Source organism: Corythoichthys intestinalis, chromosome 2 (genome assembly GCF_030265065.1).
Source record: "Corythoichthys intestinalis isolate RoL2023-P3 chromosome 2, ASM3026506v1, whole genome shotgun sequence".
Lineage (NCBI taxonomy): Eukaryota > Metazoa > Chordata > Actinopteri > Syngnathiformes > Syngnathidae > Corythoichthys > Corythoichthys intestinalis.
This window is the reverse complement of record NC_080396.1, coordinates 74941063-74961971: the sequence shown is the minus strand read 5'-3', so window position 1 is coordinate 74961971 and position 20909 is coordinate 74941063. Positions and strand designations below refer to the sequence as shown.

Below are 20909 nucleotides of genomic sequence, written 5' to 3'. Positions count from 1 at the left end.
GAGCCATTACCGAGACACTTCCTGTTGATTTTGAGGCATTTCATGGTCACTTCTTGTTGATTTTGAGGCCGTCCAAGGTCTTTTCCTGTAGATATTGGGTCACTTCTTGTTGAATTTGGGTCATTTCAGGGTCACTTCCCATTGATTTTGAGGCCTTCCAGGGTCTCTTCCCGTTGAATTTGGGGCATTTCAGAGTCACTTTCTATTGATTTTGAGGCCTTCCAGGGTCACTTCCTGTAGATATCGGGTCACTTCCTGTTGAATTTGGGGCATTACAGGGTCATTTCCTGTTAAATTTTGAGGCAATTCAGGTTCACTTCCTGTTCATTTTGAGGCCTTCTATGGTCACTTCCTGTAGATATTGGGTCACTTTGGATTCACTTCCTGTTCATATTGTGTCACTCCTTGTTGTTATGGGGGGATTTGTAGTTCACTTCCTGTACATATAGGGCCACTTCCTGTTGATGTTGAGGCCTTCCAGAGCCACTTCCTGTAGATATTGGGTCACTTCCTGTTAAATTTGGGGCATTTCAGGGTCACTTCATGTTCATATTGGCTCAATTCCTGTTTATTTGTGGTATTTTGGGTTTCTTTCTGTTGATCTGGGGTCACTTGGAAATGAATAGGAGTGAATGGAATTTTTTGTGCTATTGAAATGAGTTGTTAGCGTAGATCTAGGTTGAGTTGACAAAATCTCTAAAATTTCGTCTAGTTTTCGATTACTGAAAGTGTTTTCGTCTGTAAAATTCAGAAGTTTTAGTACAAAAACCAATAAGTAAATAAATATTCACAACAATTTGGAACGGACACAGACAGATGAGCACATATTGTAGCATCAACAAGGGCAACACCAACTTACCCCACCAAGTTTTTCAACGGTTTTATTTACAACAAGAAGCACGGAACACGACTACTTTATGCCATAGCCAACGGCAACAAAACAAAAACAACACACAACAACAGTTTAAAAGGACACTCACGATGCTAAAGTTTGCTCATGCTTAAGCAAATGCTATGCTAATGCTACAAGTCACATTTAGTGTACGATGATGACTCAGCACAGACATTTAAGGGCTAAAGCAACATTCCATATTCTCTCTTGCTAAAATTCAGAAAACAAATCTATTTTCGTCGAAACCACCGAAGCATGCCTAGACAAGGTCAAGCAACATTCCTTATTGTCTCTTGCTAAAACTTAGAAAACATATACAATATGTATACAACATACAAGTATACAATATACTTTCGTTGAAACCACTGAAGCATGCTTAGACAAGGTCCTGGTACATTTTTTAGCAGCCGCTCCAATTTGCTGCATCTTGCCGTCCTCTATCCTTTAAAATTAAATCTGACAAACACGGAAACCAATTAATAACACTTAAATATAAGAGCAATATCATATGCTGCTATGCGAAAGTCATTGCTAATACTAATGCGAGTGCTATGCTAATGCTACGAGTTACATTTAGTGTGTGATGATCACTCAGCACAGACCGTGATAAAGCAACATTACATATTCTCTTTTTACTAAGACAAGAAAAAAAAAACCCAACTGGACGCCACGAACTATATAAAAAAAAGTTGTTCAAGACGACGCTTGCCACGCTAAATGCTAATGCTAACGTGAATGCGAATACGAATGGTATGCTAACTTTATGAGTTACATTTAGTGTGTGATGATCAATCAGCACAGACCTTTAAAGGCTAAAGCAACATTGCCAAGATAGGAAAACTTATCTTACCATGTGTTTTAAAACAATCAAACCTGTAGCGCAGCCTTGCGTAAAGCACATCCTAAACACAGGTGAGAGAGGAGCGCAGCACGTCACATAGGTGATACAACCCAAACACGGCTACGATGCAAGGTGGCTAAGGTACAATAAGAAAATGTCACGCACTGTGAACATATGACTGAAACTATGGCCCATTTCGTCTCCCGAGACACATTGTCAGCTCGTCATTGTCATGAAGAATGTTCGGTGACGAAATATTTTCGTTATCGTCATCGTTGACGAAAACAACAATGTTATCATGAAGGGAATGGTAATTTAGTTGCAGTACATCAAAGGAGCATTTCCCTGATCTCCAGTTTTGAGGGGATGAGGTGTTATGCAATCATAGATTCATCTGATCCAAATATAGAAGCCATTAGGGGATTAGCTGCGGGTCCGTTCCGTTCTGCCCCGCTTGGTTGTCTTTGCCGCTGGTCGCAAGCTGCCCTCGACAGCGGTGTCCTGTCTTATCAGAGAGAATTGATATGGCCCAGAGCGACGGGCGGCTCGGCTGATGTCCTGCCACTTTAGCTCAGCTCCACTTCATTCGAAAAGAGTGAGGGTGTTCAAACTTTTTTCTTTTTTTTTCTCGAGGGCCGCTTTCAGAAAATAATCAAAGGATGCAGGGGCCAATTTGAAATCCTTCCACTTTCATTTGGTAAACAGAGTATCAGAATCAGTCTGTACGTTTACATGGACACTTTTAAAAGCCTGACCGGAATAAAAATGCTTGCAACAAAATTCCTTGGGGTCCAAATTGATGAGTATTTCAATTTTAAAAAAACATATTGATTATCTCACAAATAAACTGTTGAAATATGCTGCTCTTTTCTTTCAACTGAGACATTATCTCCCTCTCTCTGCACTTCTCATTCAATATAAATCTTTATTTGAGCTACATTTACAAAACTGTAATGTCACATGGTGCAACACATTTCTCACGTATCTAAAAAAAAAAAAAAAAAAAAAAAAAAAAAAAAAGCTTAAAATACGACAGAAAAAAAGTTATACGTGGCCTAACATGGTCTTAGTTCAGTGCTACAACTGAAATAATTTTTCACTGCCACCACCAGGCTTAAAGAGCACAACTACCGTATTGGCCCGAATATAAGACGGCCCTGATTATAAGACGACCCCCTCTTTTTCAAGACTCAAGCTTGAAACAAGACTTTTTGAACACCAAATTAACTTTTATACAGAAAATAATTACAGTACATCTGAAACAAATGATTATAACAATTTATTTGAGAGAAAAATCATGTTATTTTGCCTCATTCAAATCTTAATATCTGAACATTTAAATGTGTAAACTAAAGTGCAATCACATTCTTCAATTAATAGCTTCTGGTTTTTGAAATGTATATAAACCTATCTATTGTGATAAAACAACAAAATTACAATAACTGCATTAACCATCAAAGTGAGGTTTAACTGTAACTGTAGTCTTGATACAAATCTGAATAAGGAAAAACATTGCAATAAAATAATGCAAGTTGGTTAAACTTGAGAGTAGCTGAGATCTGTCATGACAGAACATTACTCCTGAAGTTCAGCATTCGCTTTAATGATATCTGGCGCCATCTAGCGTCGTGAATGGGTATAACATCTAGAACCCGAATATAAGACGACTCCCACTTTTTCAGTCTTATTTCAATGCAAAAAACACCGTCTTATATTCGGGCCAATACGGTACTTTCAAAATGCTTGCGTAATGTATTAAATCATCCATAAACGAAACCATGAATTAGGTGTACATCCGTACTCCTCAGCACACATATACTACCAGAAAAAAAATCAAATCACTGGGGAAAAAAAGATGAAGGCAGAAGTGCCCGAGCTTTAGCATTGTATAGCATTGTGTAGCATTGTGCAGAGGAACACAGATTTGGAATTAAATTGACAAAATACTTAAATTGTCACATTCCATCTTGATTTGAAAGAAAAAACTCAAAACTCATGTCCGAACAATGTATGTTTAATATACTGATTCTTCGAATAACATTAATAAGGTATCACATCCAATCAATCCAATATAGCCGGAATGTTCAAATTGTCCATAGTCAATTGTAAGTATGTATGCATCATATTTGTGGAAAACTGGGCCCAGACTAAAAGCTTCCTCACAATACGATACAATTTGGGATACAAGGCTCACGATAACGATGATCTCACAATATGGCGAAACAACTGTCAGACAACATTTTTTTTACATACGTGGCCCCCAGGTGGGTATAATTAATTGGAAAATCCTGCTGAGCGTGACTTATCACATGATAGATTTGTAGATGCTTGTAGATACAATATGTGGTCGTCTGTCAATGCACATTCGAAATTGTTGGAAACCTTGTTTAATTTTTTTTATTTGAGGAGTGAAACTTTCAAATTTTACGATGAAAATATTGAGTAAGTAAAATATTAAGTAAACATCGACTAAAACTAGACGAAATTAGTCCGGGTTTTTTTTCAACAAAACTAAACAAAGACACATTTTGAAATGGCTAAAATATGACTAAAGTCCATTTCACATACGCCTAATCACCGTTAAAATCTCGGGATTTAAAAGGGCAGCCCTTGTATGTGAAAGCAATTTCCCAGGTCGAGTGACACGGAGATTACGCTGAGATTTGACAGGTTGCGTCTTAGTATAACGTCCGGGACTTTCCCAGGACAAGGGAAGAGAGAGATTCCATCGTCCATCTTTGGAAATGTGTGGTTTATTTTGTCGCCGATTTTAGGGCCGATTCTCTTTGCTGCGCCCCCCCCACCCCCGATTGGCTGGGGAAGGGCCCTGGGGCGGCTCCCACGTGGCATTTCCACTCATCTGCAGGACTATCACATGTCTGATGGGACTCATGCATGACTAGGTGCAGTTAGACACACTGAAGTAGAGAAAGTCAGGATTAGCGATCAGGCAGCATAAAATATGATGCCAACATATCCACACTCACAAGGGATTCACACAATTACTAGGTTCTACACCTCACATGGCTGATTTGTGTACACTTCACCCCTCCCAATCACTTATCTTTCTGCCCCCCCCCCGCACCACCCCCCTTTCTCCTTGTTGATCAGGCCGCCCACATGGTGTCAACCGGAAATACAACTAGCTAACGATAGCACCAACATACCGATAGTTAATGTAGGCGTTCATTGTGTTTCTTGTTTTTGTTTGTTCTTCTCTACTGTCTCTCTCTCCTTTTAGAATGATAGAGCATCTCTGACGTCCAAAGTGATGATGTGCGGGCACACACACCCTCGCCCAAGTTTCTTTTTTATCCAGAGAACAAATATAGCTGCTTAGCTGGGAAGAAAGAAGTCACCCCTGAGCAGTGTTGTGTTCAAACAGCTGAGCCCACTAGTCCTTTAGTTACTTTCCATCATTTTACAACTGGAGTGTTAAAAACAAACACGATGTTTAGAAGGCTTGTTGTGTTTTCCTGGCAAACCTGTCCTACTGGACAGTACACACTGAGTAGGAAGTGTTAGGAGGACGGCACTCAGCAGAAAGTGCTGCACGACACAAGTTGCTGTGACTGTTTTTTTCCCCCCGATATAGAGGGTAAATAGAGAACTCTTTTGAATTCAGCACAGTGTTGTTTTTGTCACCGATGACAACAAAAATATTTCGTCAACAAACACTTTTTTGATGACGAGACTATAACAAACTCAGGGACTAAAACAAAACGAGACGAACAAGAACAAGACGAAAATGTGCAATAGTTTCCGTTACATGTTCATAATGTGTGACATTTTATGTTTAGTTAACCTGTGCCATAGCAGTGTGTGGATTTCATGATTTTCCTTATAAAGCGGTCGCAACCCACATGTGTTGTCTGTGCGGTAAAACCTGACAGGGAAACGCAACTTAAAAGAAAGTGTGGCTAGTTTGACCACGGAATTAGAAAACGCGGCTCACTTAAGACAGCAAGCAGACAACATAACATAGGGATTGCGTAAAAGGGTTTATTGAACACACAAAAAATACGCGATTGCGAAAAGGGAAACACAAAAAGGGTCCATGGCAGTAGGTCGGGATCAATTAAAAACAAAAAACAAGGGAAAACCGCAGTGAGAGGCAGACAAAAAAAAAAAAAAAAAAACAAGGCAGTGATGCAACTAGCAACGAAGGGATATACATCCAAACTGTCAAACGGCAGGGAGTCAACATCTCGGCAAGCCGCCTAGGATCGGTTTAAAGACACTGCTGATGAGCTGCAATTGGATGCAGGTACGAAGTTGGGATCTCATCACACATCTCTGTAACAAAACAGTCTGACCAGCAGCAGACTGTTACAAAATCAGGCCAGTTGTCATACCAGCTTCGCTCGCTAGCTAGCACAGCTATTCTCCAACTCCAACCCATCAATCACTCCCAGTGTGCATTGCGTGTGTAAAACATGACGCCCTCCATAGGTCAAAACATGTGCTAAATATTATAGATTTTTTGATCGATGACAATAATACAGGGTGGGGCAGAGCAACTTGCTTATTTAAATTTGCTGCCCTGAAGCGATTGTTGCTCTGAGTATGGTAGGGATGGACTTATTTGAGAGGGTGGGGCTTAAAGTTATGTTCTTAACGTGGGTTATTTAATTTGTGTTTATTTTTCAGGAACCCCTGTGAGCATCATGGAGTGGACAAAGTTGGAACGCGCTTTCACTGTTGAGGCATTTTTTTCAAGCGAGCAATAAAATCGCGTGGATTAAGTTCCTGCTCCATAGCTAATTTCCAGGGATGAAATTTTAATTCTGCATGGAGGATTCGTCTCACAGAACGAGCAGACAATCCAAGAGAAGATGTGTGTTTGCGGGCAGATGGTCAAGGAGATCTCAGAACAGATTGTCTCACCGTGTCAATGTTTTGGGGTGACCTTGCTGTTCGTGGGAGGCCAGGTTTCTTTTTCTTTACATAACCTGTTTCCCTGAAGTTGTTTACCAATGAAACAATCGACTTCCAGCCGGGAACACCACCTCGGGGGGGGGGGGGGGAATATTAAAATGTCTACGAAATGCACGTTGCGTTGCAATGATTGAGCGACTGCTTGAAAAAAATGCCTCCACAGAGAAAGCGCGTTCCAACTTCGTCCACTCCATGATGCTCACTGGGGTTCCTGAAAAATAAACACAAATCAAATAATGCACGGTAAGAACATTAAGCCCCACTCTCTCAAATAAGTCCATCTCTATTATACTCAGTGCAAACATCGCTTCAGGCCACCAAATTTAAATAAGCATGCTGCTCTGCCACACTCTGTGTATGTGGTTCTATTAACTTATTTTAGTAAAAGAGAACAATTGTGGCTTATTAGAGCCTGCAAGTTTGTAAGTCCACGGTTCCCTTTAAATAGCTTCCTTGGAGTATCCCTTCCGCACATCTAATTCGTATAAACATATACCTGTTTGAAAAAAGCCTGTATTGTATTTTCTGGATGATGTTTAAATAAACTAAATGATTTTGCCATTCTCTTTCCTTACCTCCATTCAACCTGTCCTGTTCAGCTGCTTAGACACAGAGAATGCAAATTGTTCATTGGCTGAACAGTTTTAATGTGACACATGATAGGAGTTTGCTGTACTCTTAGCAAAAATAATTCCACCATTAAAGTGACTGTATATGGCGGACTCACTCATTCTTACTCAAATGTAATATTTGACTTACTTTTATTTCTCTAGTCGATCTCCGCGGTACCCGCCACCTCCTGACTTCCCAGCATTCCTTGCCTGGGATCCCCGTGGCCTTGAAACAGTCCATAGACCTACGCACATCTATGGATGGCAAGTACAAGGAAATTGCCGAGGTAGGGTCTCATCGGTAGTGTTCACTTGAACCCTTTCAAGGACGGTGGTCACTTAAAGCAACACTAGGTATCTTTTCAACCTTTATAAAATATTTTCATAACATTTGTGATGATATGTCGACTGACAACTGGTTGTATAACACCTCTTGAGGGGGTCTGTATCACTTTCACCAGCACAAATTAACTTTGAGGAGGGTGGCAGGAAACTTGCCACTCAAAAAAAAAACAAAAAAACTACAAATGCGCTGACTGCTTTATGGCATACATCACTTCCCCCTTTCTCCATTCATTATAAGACGGAAGTCGATGGGTGGGGTGGGGGTGTTATACACAATACCCAATACCACAAGACCCGCGCTGGCAGAGATCCAATGACCCGAGCCGGCGAGATTCCGACAACCCGGCCAAAAAGCCAAACTTCGCGCGTTCACCTTAGTCATAACCCTTTGTACTGACTCCATTTTGAAAGCTGGAAGAAGGCTTCAAACCACAAGTTAACAGTTTTTTCGGGTCGGCAGCGATCAAACAGCAAGGCAAAACAGAAACAGACTCAGGCGAGGAGGCAAGGTAACCATATCACAAGTCAAAAAAGTTTCCTGAGAAAAAATGGCAACGATTAGTCAAACTTTCAGTCTTTTGAAGGCTCTTGCGGTGTGGGCCGTGGGCACAAAGACGTGTGTGTGTTTGGCCGTTGTCTAAGATTATTGTCTGTTTGTGGATTGGACAGGAGGATTCGGGAGTTACTGTTTTTAGGGCAACGAGGGTTGTGGATTTTGCCACCTCAGCATCAAATGGGCTTTTGGAGTCTTGTCAGTCGTGCTATCAGTTGGATATCGGGCGTTCTCCGGTGTTCCTTGTGTTGGGACAGGGCGTCCAGCCATTTGTTCTGGACTGTCCGGAAGAACTGATTGCGGGAGTTTGTGTGTCAATCTTGCTAAGTCAGGTTTGGCTCGTGGGCGGGGGTTGGTTTGGGGTTGGTGGTGCGTCCCCTCTTTCCATCCCTGAAGGCCGGTTGATGGGAGCGCGGGTGGCCCAGGGGGCCACCCTGGATCCCGGGCAGTGTTGTTAATTTTACTTTTAAAAAGTATTTAATTACAGTTACAAATTACTTCTCCCAAAAAGTAATTGTGTTAGTAACTCAGTTACCTGAATGTAAGAGTAATTAGTTACTTGGCACAGTAACTAGTGATAATTTTCATGTTTTTTTTTTCTCAAAAAAAAAAAAAAAAAACACAAAAAACACAACAACAAAAACCAACAGGTCACACAATGTGAAGTTTAAAGGGTTTTTGGGACAATTGGCCCTAGCCCAATTCTTTACCCTCCACTTAACTAGACACAAGGATATTGCAATAACTAGATAGTGTTAGGGTGTGCGTGAGCAGGAAGGGATCCCAGTGCAGACAAACGGTTCTGGAGAGTAGTATTTTATTAGCGATCACGAGAAAGAGCGTGGTGGGTTGAAGTTTGCCTGGCTCGGGGTAGTTGAGCTGACGAGGAGGCTCGGAAGGGAGGCAGGCGAGGAATCCGACGAGGGGCGCGCAGATCAGGTCCTGGAAACAAAAGATATCGTGAGCCGGAGGTAAAAGCCAATAGGTACACTAGGGATGCAAGAATCAACTGACGTGGAAAACAGACAAGTTGTTCGGGCGACGTGGTGGTGCGTCCGCTGGGCTTTTAAGCTGGCTGATGACGATTGCTTACAGCTGGCCGCTCCACCCGTCTGACGTTCGACCTGTAATCAGGCAAAACTCCCCTCACCTGAGGCAGGGCTCAGGAAGGAGGGACGGAGGCCCTAACAGATAGTAACCTTTGCTATGTGTGGAAGTCATTTAATTTAAAGTTGTGAATCAACCGTTAAAGTTGTTAAAATTGCTCCCGTTACTGCATTAGTTCCCTTCTGTCTACTTTCAATATGTGTAAGTTTTAAAACTGTTTAAAGATAGATTTAAGTTAGATTTTGCCGATTTAGGAGCATTTTAGATAAAAAGTGACTTAGGTTCACTTGGAAGGTTCTCAACAACAGAGGCTTCATGAGAAGTCTACTGCTTTAAGATGGCGGCTGTTTACTAACGCATGTAGTCCTTAAAACATGTTGCCAATGCAGCCGTGTCTGTCATTTGCATGTAGTTCTATAATATGTGATATCTACCATATCATGTGGGCGTAGTTTGTAGGTTATCGGCCACAGTCAGGTATTATTGGAGCCACCTAGCATCGCGTTTGCAATGGCCTTCTTCCCCACTCCTGCTCTGCTCTCTCGTCTCCGTGAGTCCGTCTCTCTCAGACTTTTTTTATTCAACCAACTTAGTAACGCATAGTAACGCATGCCTTTCCCGCCTCAATAACGGTAACGGCGTTGCCAAAATGAGAAAAGTAATTAATTAGAATACTCACTACTGAAAAAAATAACGCTGTTAGTAATGCTGTTATATTCTAACGCCATTATTAACAACTCTGATCCCGGGGGAGTGATGGCGGCTCCTTTGCTGGGCTGCAGGAGGAAGGATGGGCTGCGCTGCTATTCCCTGATTGATTATATTAAGTGTGTTAGAGTAATACAAACAGTCGATCGGTAAATACGAGAAAAGATACTATTCCCTGATTGATTATATTAAGTCTGTTAGAAAAATGCAAACAGTTAGACAGTGCCTACGAGAAAAGGTACCTCCTTCACTATTCATCCTTCACACAGCCGCTGGAAACAGAAATGTCGTTTAATCCATCTGCAGGCGACAGGTAGATCATGATTTCACGACACTGTGCGTGTGAGCGCTGGTCCTGATTGGAAACACACTCTTCCTTTAGGCAAAACACTACTGCTTTGTTTACCAGGGACACTAAAATCAACCAAAACTGAAAAGTTACGTAATGTTGCTATAAGTGGACATATTCAAAAGCTAACATTAGCTTAGTAACTTTTCATTAGCTTAGATGTTCGTGAAAGAGTGAAATTTGTATTGAAAACACCTAATGACGGTAAAAGACGTCCAGTCTATTTGGACCTCCAGCTCCTCCCTGTCAAAATCATTCGGGCGTCCATTACCGTCAAGAAGTTAAGTTATGCGAGGTCACCAGAGATCTATACAACAAAACATTAAAAACAAATCAATAAACATTTCCAGAGCAAAATACCACAAACAAAATACTTTATTAATATTTAGTTGTTCTTTTTTTTTTCTTCCCAATTTATTAGATTTTTTTTTTTTAATTAGTGTTATTTTATTTAAAGCAACATTATGTAACTTTTCAGTTTTGGTCAACTTTAGCGACGCCGGTGGACCAAAGCGGTAGTGTTTTGCCTTAGGAAGACTGCGTTTCCCATGAGGACCAGCCCACACCCGCACAGTGTCGGAAAATCATGTTTTCCCGGTCGCCTGCAGATGGATTAAATGACATTTCTGTTTTCAGTGGCTGTGTGAAGGATGAATAGTACCGTTACTGGGGCGGGAAAGGCATGCGTTAGTATGTTTGTTGACTAACACGAAAAAAGTCTGAGAAAGACGGACTCACGGAGACGAGAAAGCAGAGCAGGAGTGGGGAGGAGGCAAGGGAGGGTGACGCCGTTGCAAACGCGATGCTACTATGCTAGGTAGCTCCAATAATACCTGACTGTAGCCGATAGCCAACAAACTACGCCCACATGATGCTTTGGTAGATATCACATATATACAGAACTAGATGCAAATGACAGACACGGCGGCATTAGCAACATGTTTAATCAAGAACTAGATGTGTTAGTAAACAGCCGCCATTTTAAAGCAGTAGACTTCTCATGAAGGCTCTGTTGTAGAGAACCTTCCTAGCGAACCTAAGTCACTTTTTATCTAAAATGCTCCTAAATTGGCAAAACTTAAATCTATCTTTAAATGATGAAACAGTTTTAAAACTTACATATGTCAAAAAAAGACAGAAGGGAACTAATGCAATAACGGGAGCAATTTTAACAACTTTAACGGTTGATTCACAACATTAAATGACTTCCACACATAGCAAAGGTTACTATCTAGTTATCGCAATATCCACAATACCCTTGTGTCTAGGTTGTTACTGGTTGTCACACCAGCGAATGAAAGCTGGGCCAATGTTTATTCTTGAGTATCCTGGTAGCCTCACCTTTTTTTCCTCTCGGGCATAACTTTTTATCTCTTTAGTTGCTCTGCCATCTTTGCAGAATTCGCGTAAAATTCCGTCTTTATAATGAATGGGGAAAGGGGGAAGTGACATATTTTTCTGCTGCAGAGTTCCTGCCACCCTACTCAAAGTTACATACAATACAGACTCTCTCAAGATATAAAAGAGGTGTCATTGAACTCGTTGTCAGTCGACATATCATCACAAATGTTCTGAAAATATTTAATAAAGGTTGAAAAGTCACTATCTGTTGCTTTAAATACTTAATTTTTTTAACCCTAAATGGATCCTTCAATTTATTCATTATTTTGAATTAAAATGATACTTACTCATCACAAAATAACATGCGGGCAACAATAATTCTACACTTGAATGTCAAATAGGGGAAGCAAAATATTGTCCCGCTGACTACAATTGGCCCCTTGGCTGCAAGTTTAAGACCCCTGTCCTTTATGAATTAACAAAAAAAAAAAAAAACTCAGAATTTGTGCATGAAAGGGTTCAAATGAAGCTGTGTGGAATATTAAAGTTGTATCTGTGCTGTGTGAAGGAACTCTTCTCCCGCAGCCTGGCAGATAGCGAGATGCGTAGCGCTCCTTATGAATTTCCAGAAGACAGTCCCATTGAACAGTTAGAGGAGAGACGCCATCGCCTGGAGCGGCAGATAAGCCAAGATGTCAAGTGAGTGCTCACATTTCATACATAGAAACAGACAAAAAAATAGGACGTTTTTGCACCACACGCTTGAATAGGGTTGCCACCTTTCAGAAATAAGAAATACGGGACGCCCTCCTCGCACCCAAAGCTGTACAGGCAGAGAAAAAAAGGGACATCCCAAAAACTCCTAAAATGCATAGAAATGTATCCATTCATTTATATTCCGTAGTAGTTCAATACGGAATGCAACATTTAATTCCCAATTTTGGACTGTTCCTTATTTTAAGGGACAGATGGCAACCCTACGCTTGGATTTAAATACCGCATTCTTCAGACTATAAGGCACAATTTCGCTTAAACATTAAATCGGAAGCTCAGAATTTTTGACATCAGGCTTAATCGTTGAGTTAGCGGGGGTTTAATTAGTCGGTGGAGTTGATTTCAACAAATTCTGTGCAGTTTGTAAGTTTTTGGTTAGTTTCAGCTTTAGCCTCTGGAGTGACTAAGCTAGTGCAAGTCAATTGTGCTGACTTAACATGCCAAAAAAAACCAAAAAACAGTACAGATCATTGAACAGATCCAACAAAGTCAAATAAATTCAAAATGCAGATCATTGTTCCAAAACACCCATACAGCCGAAACAGTGTCTCACTAAACTGCCGTAATTCATCTAATTCTGCAGGACTATTTTTTAGATGTGTAATACGACCAAAATAGAGAGGAGCGCTTCGGCCACTCGTGCTAACGTTGCATTCAAGGAAGGTGGGAAGTCGGACCTGTCCCACTTGGATGGTACCAGTTGCGACCACACAAATAGCGGAGGCGTTCGAATGATATTTTTCCAGATCGGAGATTGGAAACTCAGACTTCCCGCCTTCCCCGAATGCAGCATCAGTCTGCTGAGTTAACTGACGGCCAACAACATGAAAAAATGTGCATTTAGAGGCTGTGGAAACAGACAGAAGAAATGGGCAAAGCAAATTTTCCACAAATTCCCTATGAAGAACAAGAAACAATACAGTATAAACTGGTTACTTGCTACGAGTCTACAACATAAAAAATCAGCGGTAAAACAAACCAATGTGATATCACTACGTGCTGCTCCTCTGCAGAGCTGCTGGATTACAAATGTTGCTGTTCATACTGCAATTATTGACATGCAATGGTAAGTTTTTATAACTTTATTCTGAAAACATAGCCAACACTATTGATTGCATAGGTCATCGATGATTTTCATGTGTGCATGTTTTTTTTTATCAGCATGCTAAGTCAGCCCAATTGACTCGCATTAGCTTAGCCACTCCGGAGCCCTGAAGCTAACAAATAACCAACAAACTACACGGAATTTGTTGAAATCAACTCCATCGACTAAATTAACCCTCGCTAACTCCAAGATTAAGCCTGATGACAAAAATTCTGAACTTCGCCTTTTAGGATTTAAATGTAATTTTCTAGTCTGAAAAATACAGTAGACTAGATTTACACTAATTTGGCATGCCAAATTGATTGTTCCATATTTCCGCTACGAATATATTCCACATATGTTAGGGGTGGCGGGCAAAGTGCCCTACCGGGTCGGCCCAGCCTGGGCCCCGTCTCCTTGTCCTGGGTGACGGAGAGGTGCCTTCCGCGCTACCACACTGTGCACCCCTCTCGGCCCAAGGGTGGAGTTGCCTCTTGGTTCCTTGGGCCTGTCTCCGGCTCCACCCACCTCTCTAGGCCTGTATATGTCTGTTGGCGGGATCCATGGGAACTAGGGTGGGGCTGGTCATCCCCTGCTGGGGGTGTGGTTGTCCCCTTGGGGCCAGCTCATTGGTGTGGCACCTTATCGGGGATGCGGGGTGGGTGTCCAGGGGCAGGGCCAGGGGCGCTGGCGGTTGTCTGGGGTGGGTCATGGTCGGGGCTCTAGCGGTTCTCTTACCCTAAGGCCGGCATTTTTGGTGGGCTGGGGCCCATCCGCGGGAGCCTGCCTCTTAGCTCACGCACTCTTCATTTGGCACTGTAAATATTTTTTCATTTAGGCACCTACACACCATGCCGGCTACTTCTTTATTTTAATGTATCATTCACCGAGAGTGTGGGGAAGCCGGGGTCGGTTGGGTTTGGGGGGTGATGTGACAGTTGCCCTCTTTTAACGCACCACATACATTATACTCCACGAGGGGCGGTTGGATGTGCGGTTGGGATAAGGTTCTGCATGACGGTCCCACTGCCCTCTCAGCCAGGGTCTCCTATTTTAAAGTGTACACTAGATTAGGCTCCCCACACAATCTCATCACGGTCCTGGGTCGTGGCTGCTAGTCAGGGACCTGGCAGCCACAGTAATAGGGCAGTAGGTGGGTCCCACACTTTTCTATTTAGCGTGCCGAGGCCTCCTCTTTTTCTTGGCTGTCGGTTGTTGGGGTGTCCTTCATCCCCTCCCTGAGGGCCAATTGATGGGGGAGCAGATGGTCCGGGGGCCGGCCCTGGCTCCCAGGGTGATGGTGGTGGCCCCTTTGCTGGAGCTGCTGCGCTCACCCTCCAATTGACCAGGGCGGATTTTCACTCCATACTCATACTCCAGCATTTTTTCTGTAGGACTATCACACGTCTTGGTGGGTTCACGCATGATTGGGTGCAATTACACACACTCAGGTAGAGAGATTGTCGGTGCCAGAATTAGCGATCAGGTAGCATAGAATAGGATGTCAACAAATACACACCTACATGTGACTTACATAATACTGGGTTCCCCACCTCACATTGCTGCAATGTATACATTTCATCCTGCCTAGTCACGTTTCCTTTTGATTCACTGCCCCTCCTCTTTCTTCAATTATCAGGTGTAACAGATCACATGGTGTCCACGGGTAAACATAATTAGCTAATGATAGCGCCACTATGTTCATAGGTAGCATAGGCGTGTCATAATGTTATTTTTGTTGTTGTTGTTGTTGTACAGTATGTTCTTTTCTTCTTCAGTCTGCTTCATACCTTGTCCCCCAATAACTCCTTCCTGCACAGTAGTGCAGTATATATTGCTCACAAAAATTTAAGGAACACTTTGTTCTTTTAATTTATGTGAGCAGTATATTTTTAAATGAAAAAGCAGATATTTGCAGTTTTTCCTTGCTTGTGTTTTTTTATAATTAAAATATGTGTAAAGCGTGTGTGTGTGACCCTCATTTTAACTCGCTGCTATTAGCGGTGATAGCCGGCTAATCCATTTGGACTGGGAAGGCTGGCAAAAATCCTTTCCATTGTCACTGAAACACGGTCATTCACCGTCCACAGGTTTGAACCAGACATCTTGCTGCGAGCTAAACAGGAGTTTATGAAGACAGACAGCGCCACAGATCTCGAGTGAGTGCCTAATGACCTCATCTGTGCGCCTTAGATGAAAAACAAACATACATTTTATCTGCCAGATACATGAAGCAGCAGAGTCAAGCGCCAGACCTGCTGGAGAGAGAGCTGCTCCCTGAGAGGGAGTACCAACGAGTTACTATCTCTGGAGAAGAGAAATGCGGCGTAAGTCAAACACTTCTTTTGCTATGTTTATTTTCTGTCGTGTGAGCCAGGTATGAGCAAGCAAGAAAGCAAGCTTCATTCTCTTTCTGTTGCTCGCCGACACAGGTACCATTCACAGACCTGCTGGATGCTGCAAAGTGTGTGGTGAAAGCCCTGTTCATAAGACAGAAGTATATGGGCCAGTCGTTGCAAAGCTTCTGCCGAACCACCGCCCGATACCTGCAGGAGCTAAGCGAGCGACCCCTTGATTTAACCATCTATGAGGAGGAAATCCAAGAGACAACGGAGGCCACTGTCACCGCAGGTACAGTTTCCAGAGTGGTATTGTAACTTGACTGAAACAAGACCAAGACTGAGACTGGAACCTAGTAAAGATGAATACTTTTGAGAGTCAAGACCAAGACTAATCCAAAACTTTTGGGAGTGGAGACCATGCCTGAAAACAAGAACATTTCAATTGCGGGTTTTTTGACAATCAAAACCGAGACCAACTAAAGAACAAAACGTTTGGGTGTTGAGACCAGGACTGAAACCAAGACCAATTTGAGATCAATACTTTTGGCAGTCAAGGCTGAGCATGAGACTAAGTAAAGATATAAACTTTTGGGAGTCAAGACCAAAGAAAGATCAAGACCTTTGGAGGTCAAGACCAAGACCGGGACCAAGTCGAGAGTGAGAATCCTGGGATTCAAGACCAAGACTGTGGCTAAGTAAAGACTTTTGGTTGTCAAGGCTATATCCAAGGCCTGACACTGCAACCAAAGAGAGATCAAGACCTTTAGATGTCAAGACCAAGACTGAGATCAAGTCAAGAATGAGAATCCTGGGATTCAAGACCAAGAGTGAGACTAAGTAAAGACTTCTGGCAGGCAAGTCCATGACCAAGCTCAAAACAAGACCGAGACTAAGACCAAGTAAAGATCAAGACTTTGGTAGTTAAGACCAACTCTGACAACGACACCAATTCAAGATCAAGACCTTTGGAGGTCAGATAAAGACTGAGACCAAGTTGAGAGTGAGAATCCTGGGATTCAAGACCAAGACTGAGACCAAGTAAAGAGTTTTTGCAGTCAGGGCCATGATCAAGATCAAAACAGGACCAAGATTGAGACTAAGACAAAATCAAGATCAAGACTTTTGGTAGTCAAGACCAAGACTGACAACAACACCAAGTCAAGATCAAGACCTTTAGATGTCAAGACCAAGACTGAGATCAAGTCAAGAATGAGAATCCTGGGATTCAAGACCAAGAGTGAGACTAAGTAAAGACTTTTGGCAGGCAAGTCCATGACCAAGATCAAAACAAGACCGAGACTAAGACCATATAAAGATCAAGAATTTGGTAGTTAAGACCAACTCTGACAACGACATCAATTCAAGATCAAGACATTTGGAGGTCAAGATAAAGACTGAGACCAAGTTGAGAGTGAGAATCCTGGGATTCAAGACCAACACTGAGACCAAGTATAGAGTTTTTGCAGTCAGGGCCATGATCAAGATCAAAACAGGACCAAGATTGAGACTAAGACCAAATCAAGATCAAGATTTTTGGTAGTCAAGACCAAGACTGACAACAACACCAAGTCAGGATCAAGACCTTTGGATGTCAAGATCAAGACTGAGAGACCAAGTCAAGAGCGAGAATCCTGGGATTCAAGACTGAGACTGACCCCAAGTCAAGATCAAGAATTTTGGTAGTCAAGGTCAAGATCAAGACTGACATTAAGCTTAAGTTAAGATCAAGACTTTGGGGAGTCAAGAGCAGTACTGATACCAAGATTGAGACTGCAACTAAAGAAAGAGCTAAACCTTTGGATGTTAAGACTGAGAACAAGTCGAGAGTGAGAAATCTGAGATTCAACACCAAGTCTGAGACCAAGTCCAGAGTGAGGATCCCGGGATACAAGACTGAGACTGAAACCAAGTCAAGATGAAGTAATTTAGGAGTCAAAACCATGATTGATGTCACCCTCTCCAGGTGGGAATCCTTTCCTGCCCCGGGCTTAGTGGGCCTTGGTTGGGGGGTTTGCTGCGGTGGCTGGGGGTCTGGGTGGGCAGGCAATGGTGCGTCAACTTGCCTCTTCCATGAGGGCTGTTTAATGGGGGCGTGGATGGTCTGGGGGACCACCCTGAGTGCTGGGTGGAGGCCCCTTTGCCTTAGCTGCGGGACGAGTGGTTGGCCATGTTCGCTTCCCCGCACCCCCCTGATTTTCTGGGGTGGTGCCGGGGACCTGGGACGGTCTCCGTGAAGCTCTTCCATTTTACTGAGTGCAATTAGACACACTCAGGTAGCGAGATTGTCAGTTCCAGGATTAGCGATCAGATAGCATAGAATAGGATGCCAACATATCCACACGTATAGACACTTGGGATTCCAATCTCACATTGCTGAATTGTGTAGGCTACACCAAGTCTACTCACGTCTCCTTTTGACGCACCTTCCCTCCTTTTTCTCCTTATTTATCAGGCCTCCCACACGGTGTTCATGGGTAAATATAATTGGCTGACGATAGCACCACTATGTTCGTAGGTATCATAGGCGTTAAATAATGTATTTTTTGTTCTTGTTTTTTTCTTCTCCTCTTCTGTCCGCCTCCTTCCTTTCTGTCCTTCATAAACCCTTCCTGTTCGTTGATTTGTCCTACTAAATAAAACATTATGAACAACCACAGTGGAAGTATATCAAACTCCCATGTGATACATTGAAACTGTTATTAAGGACACTCAGATTCCTATTTTCCGTGTTTAAGCAGCTGGTACAGCAGTACATGTAAAAAAAAAATAATTAAAAAAAACAATCAAACAGGAGTAAACTGAATTCACAGTTTTTACTAATTGCTCATACTCGCAGCCTGATGAAACCCACACTTTACTATCGTCATATTTATAATTCCTACATTAACACCTAACCACAATCCATCTGTTCTAGCTCTTCTAGCCCCGAAAGATGAGTCGCTTGTTTGTTGGCAAGTTGGCACCTCGCTCGAACCTGCCACTTGCTGGAACATTTTGTCCTCCCTGCCTCTCTCAGATGCCACAGTGCACCCACCCGTTTCTGGAACTCACCCGTACAAGAACAAGGATCCCGCGAGTATGCCCCCCGACATCGGCTACGGCTGCAAGATGGTGGATGGCGTCATGCACGTGTATACATCAACGCAGACCATGGACAAGTGAGTTATACGGTATACGCTCCAAGTAAGATGCATACACGCCTACAGACTGTAGTATTCCTACAATTAATTGACTCATTGACAACTATATAACTGTGAAACTATTTTGATAGCCAATTGTTTTAGACGTTTTTATCCTAAAAATTATATACAGGTAGTTATGAGCGAGTTCCGTTCCTACGCTGGCGACGTAACCCGAATTTCTGTATTAGTCAGAATTAACTATTTAAAAATTAAAAATAACTATCCAAAAAGTCCAAATGTATTTTGTTTAATGTTGGTGGATACACCGCCCTCTGGTGGCAGCGTTGGGTCTGGCTGGACTGTCGCCTTGAATGACTCATGACCAGACTCAGACGTCTCAAATGGATAAAGGATAGCTGTGCTCTGGTTTGGCACACATAAGGCTGTCAGTTGTTTCAGCTAATATATGTATATGCATTTGTAATGAAGTTTACAGCTACAGTTTGTGGAGTTATGTGTGAGCGATTTGTTATGAGAATTGTAAATACTAGTGCTGCAACGATTAATCAATTAACTCGAGTACTCGATTAGAAAAAACATTTGAATTAAATTTTATTGCTTCGAGTATTCGTTTAATTAAAGTGGCGTTGAAATGGTTTATTATGAAAGTGTTTGCACTTAGTTTTATTGATTAGGGTGGATACACTGCCCACTGGTCTACCTCATTTCACATGGCTGAATCTAACTGCTCCCTGTTAAGACCAACGTAAGCTAAGTTTTTGTTTGAGCTAATGTTTTTTATGCATTCATAATTTAGTTTATAGGTATACAGTATCTAACTGTTTTTTTGTGGGAATATGCGTCTGAACCATTTGTTAAGAGTAGGGTTGTTCCGATCATGTTTGTTTGCTCCCGATCCGATCCCATTCGTTTTAGTTTGAGTATCTGCCGATCCCGATATTTCCCGATCTGATTGCTTTTTTTTGCTCCCAATTCAATTCCAATCATTCCCGATAATTTTTCCCGATCATATACATTTTGGCAATGCATTAAGAAAAAAATGAATAAAACTCGGACAAATATATAATGTACATTCAACATACAGTACATAAGTACTGTATTTGTTTATTATGACAATAAATCCTCAAGACGGCATTTTCATTATTAACATTCTTTCTGTGAGAGGGATCCACGGATAGAAAGACTTGTGACTGTATATTGTGACTAAATATTGCCATCTAGTGTATTTATTGAGCTTTCAGTAAATGGTACTGCAGCCCTGCTCCAATGCATGATGGGAAGTGGAAGCATAATTGGAAGTAAAACCATGACTGTACGTCGTGCTACCAATGGATATATCTTCTCTGCTTTAGGAAATAACTTAGGGGGTTAAGACAATGATCAATTGCCACCTTGCTTCCCCACAATGCTTCCCATGATATTTCTAAACATAGGGAGAGGAATTTCAAGGTTTTAGCCGATTGAAGAAAAGCTCGAAAGGCTGCCAAAATTGACTCTACTCATTATGCGCTGCATTTTAGCTCTTTAAGTGTGATAAACGGCGTCATTACTGATTGAGCGCGAAAATTAGTGAGAGGGTTGTATAGCGCATATATTAATAGTGTCAAATATTTTAACGTGACTCATTGATTAATAAAATAATTGCCGCCTTTAACGGGATATTTTTGATAACCCTACCTTAAGCCTAAATTAAAGACTCTGGATGAGTGAAACATATTATGTCTGTAACGTTAAATACAATTAGAAAACGATTTAATTAAAATATATATATATTAAAAAGAGGCATGGCCAATATTTTTTTGCCGATTCTGATACTTTGAAAATGACGTGATCGGACCCGGGATGCCGATCGATCGGGACATCTCTAGTTAAGAGAATTGT

The 20909-nt window shown here is 42.0% G+C and overlaps 1 protein-coding gene across 8 annotated transcripts in view; it reads left to right on the top strand.

Annotated features, from left to right (window-relative positions):
* Positions 1 to 20909, top strand: part of ampd2b (adenosine monophosphate deaminase 2b) — a 51981-nt gene that overhangs the window by 6967 nt on the left and 24105 nt on the right. For 4 of the 8 annotated variants that reach the window (XM_057829487.1, XM_057829488.1, XM_057829489.1 and 1 more), the window contains 6 exons: positions 7445 to 7569; positions 12254 to 12384; positions 15634 to 15702; positions 15768 to 15870; positions 15976 to 16174; positions 18902 to 19043. In XM_057829487.1, the coding sequence (XP_057685470.1) occupies positions 7445 to 7569; positions 12254 to 12384; positions 15634 to 15702; positions 15768 to 15870; positions 15976 to 16174; positions 18902 to 19043 (769 nt within the window). The remainder of the gene's footprint in view (positions 1 to 7444; positions 7570 to 12253; positions 12385 to 15633; positions 15703 to 15767; positions 15871 to 15975; positions 16175 to 18901; positions 19044 to 20909) is intronic. The other 4 variants (XM_057829491.1, XM_057829495.1, XM_057829493.1 and 1 more) reach the window with 1 other exon arrangement.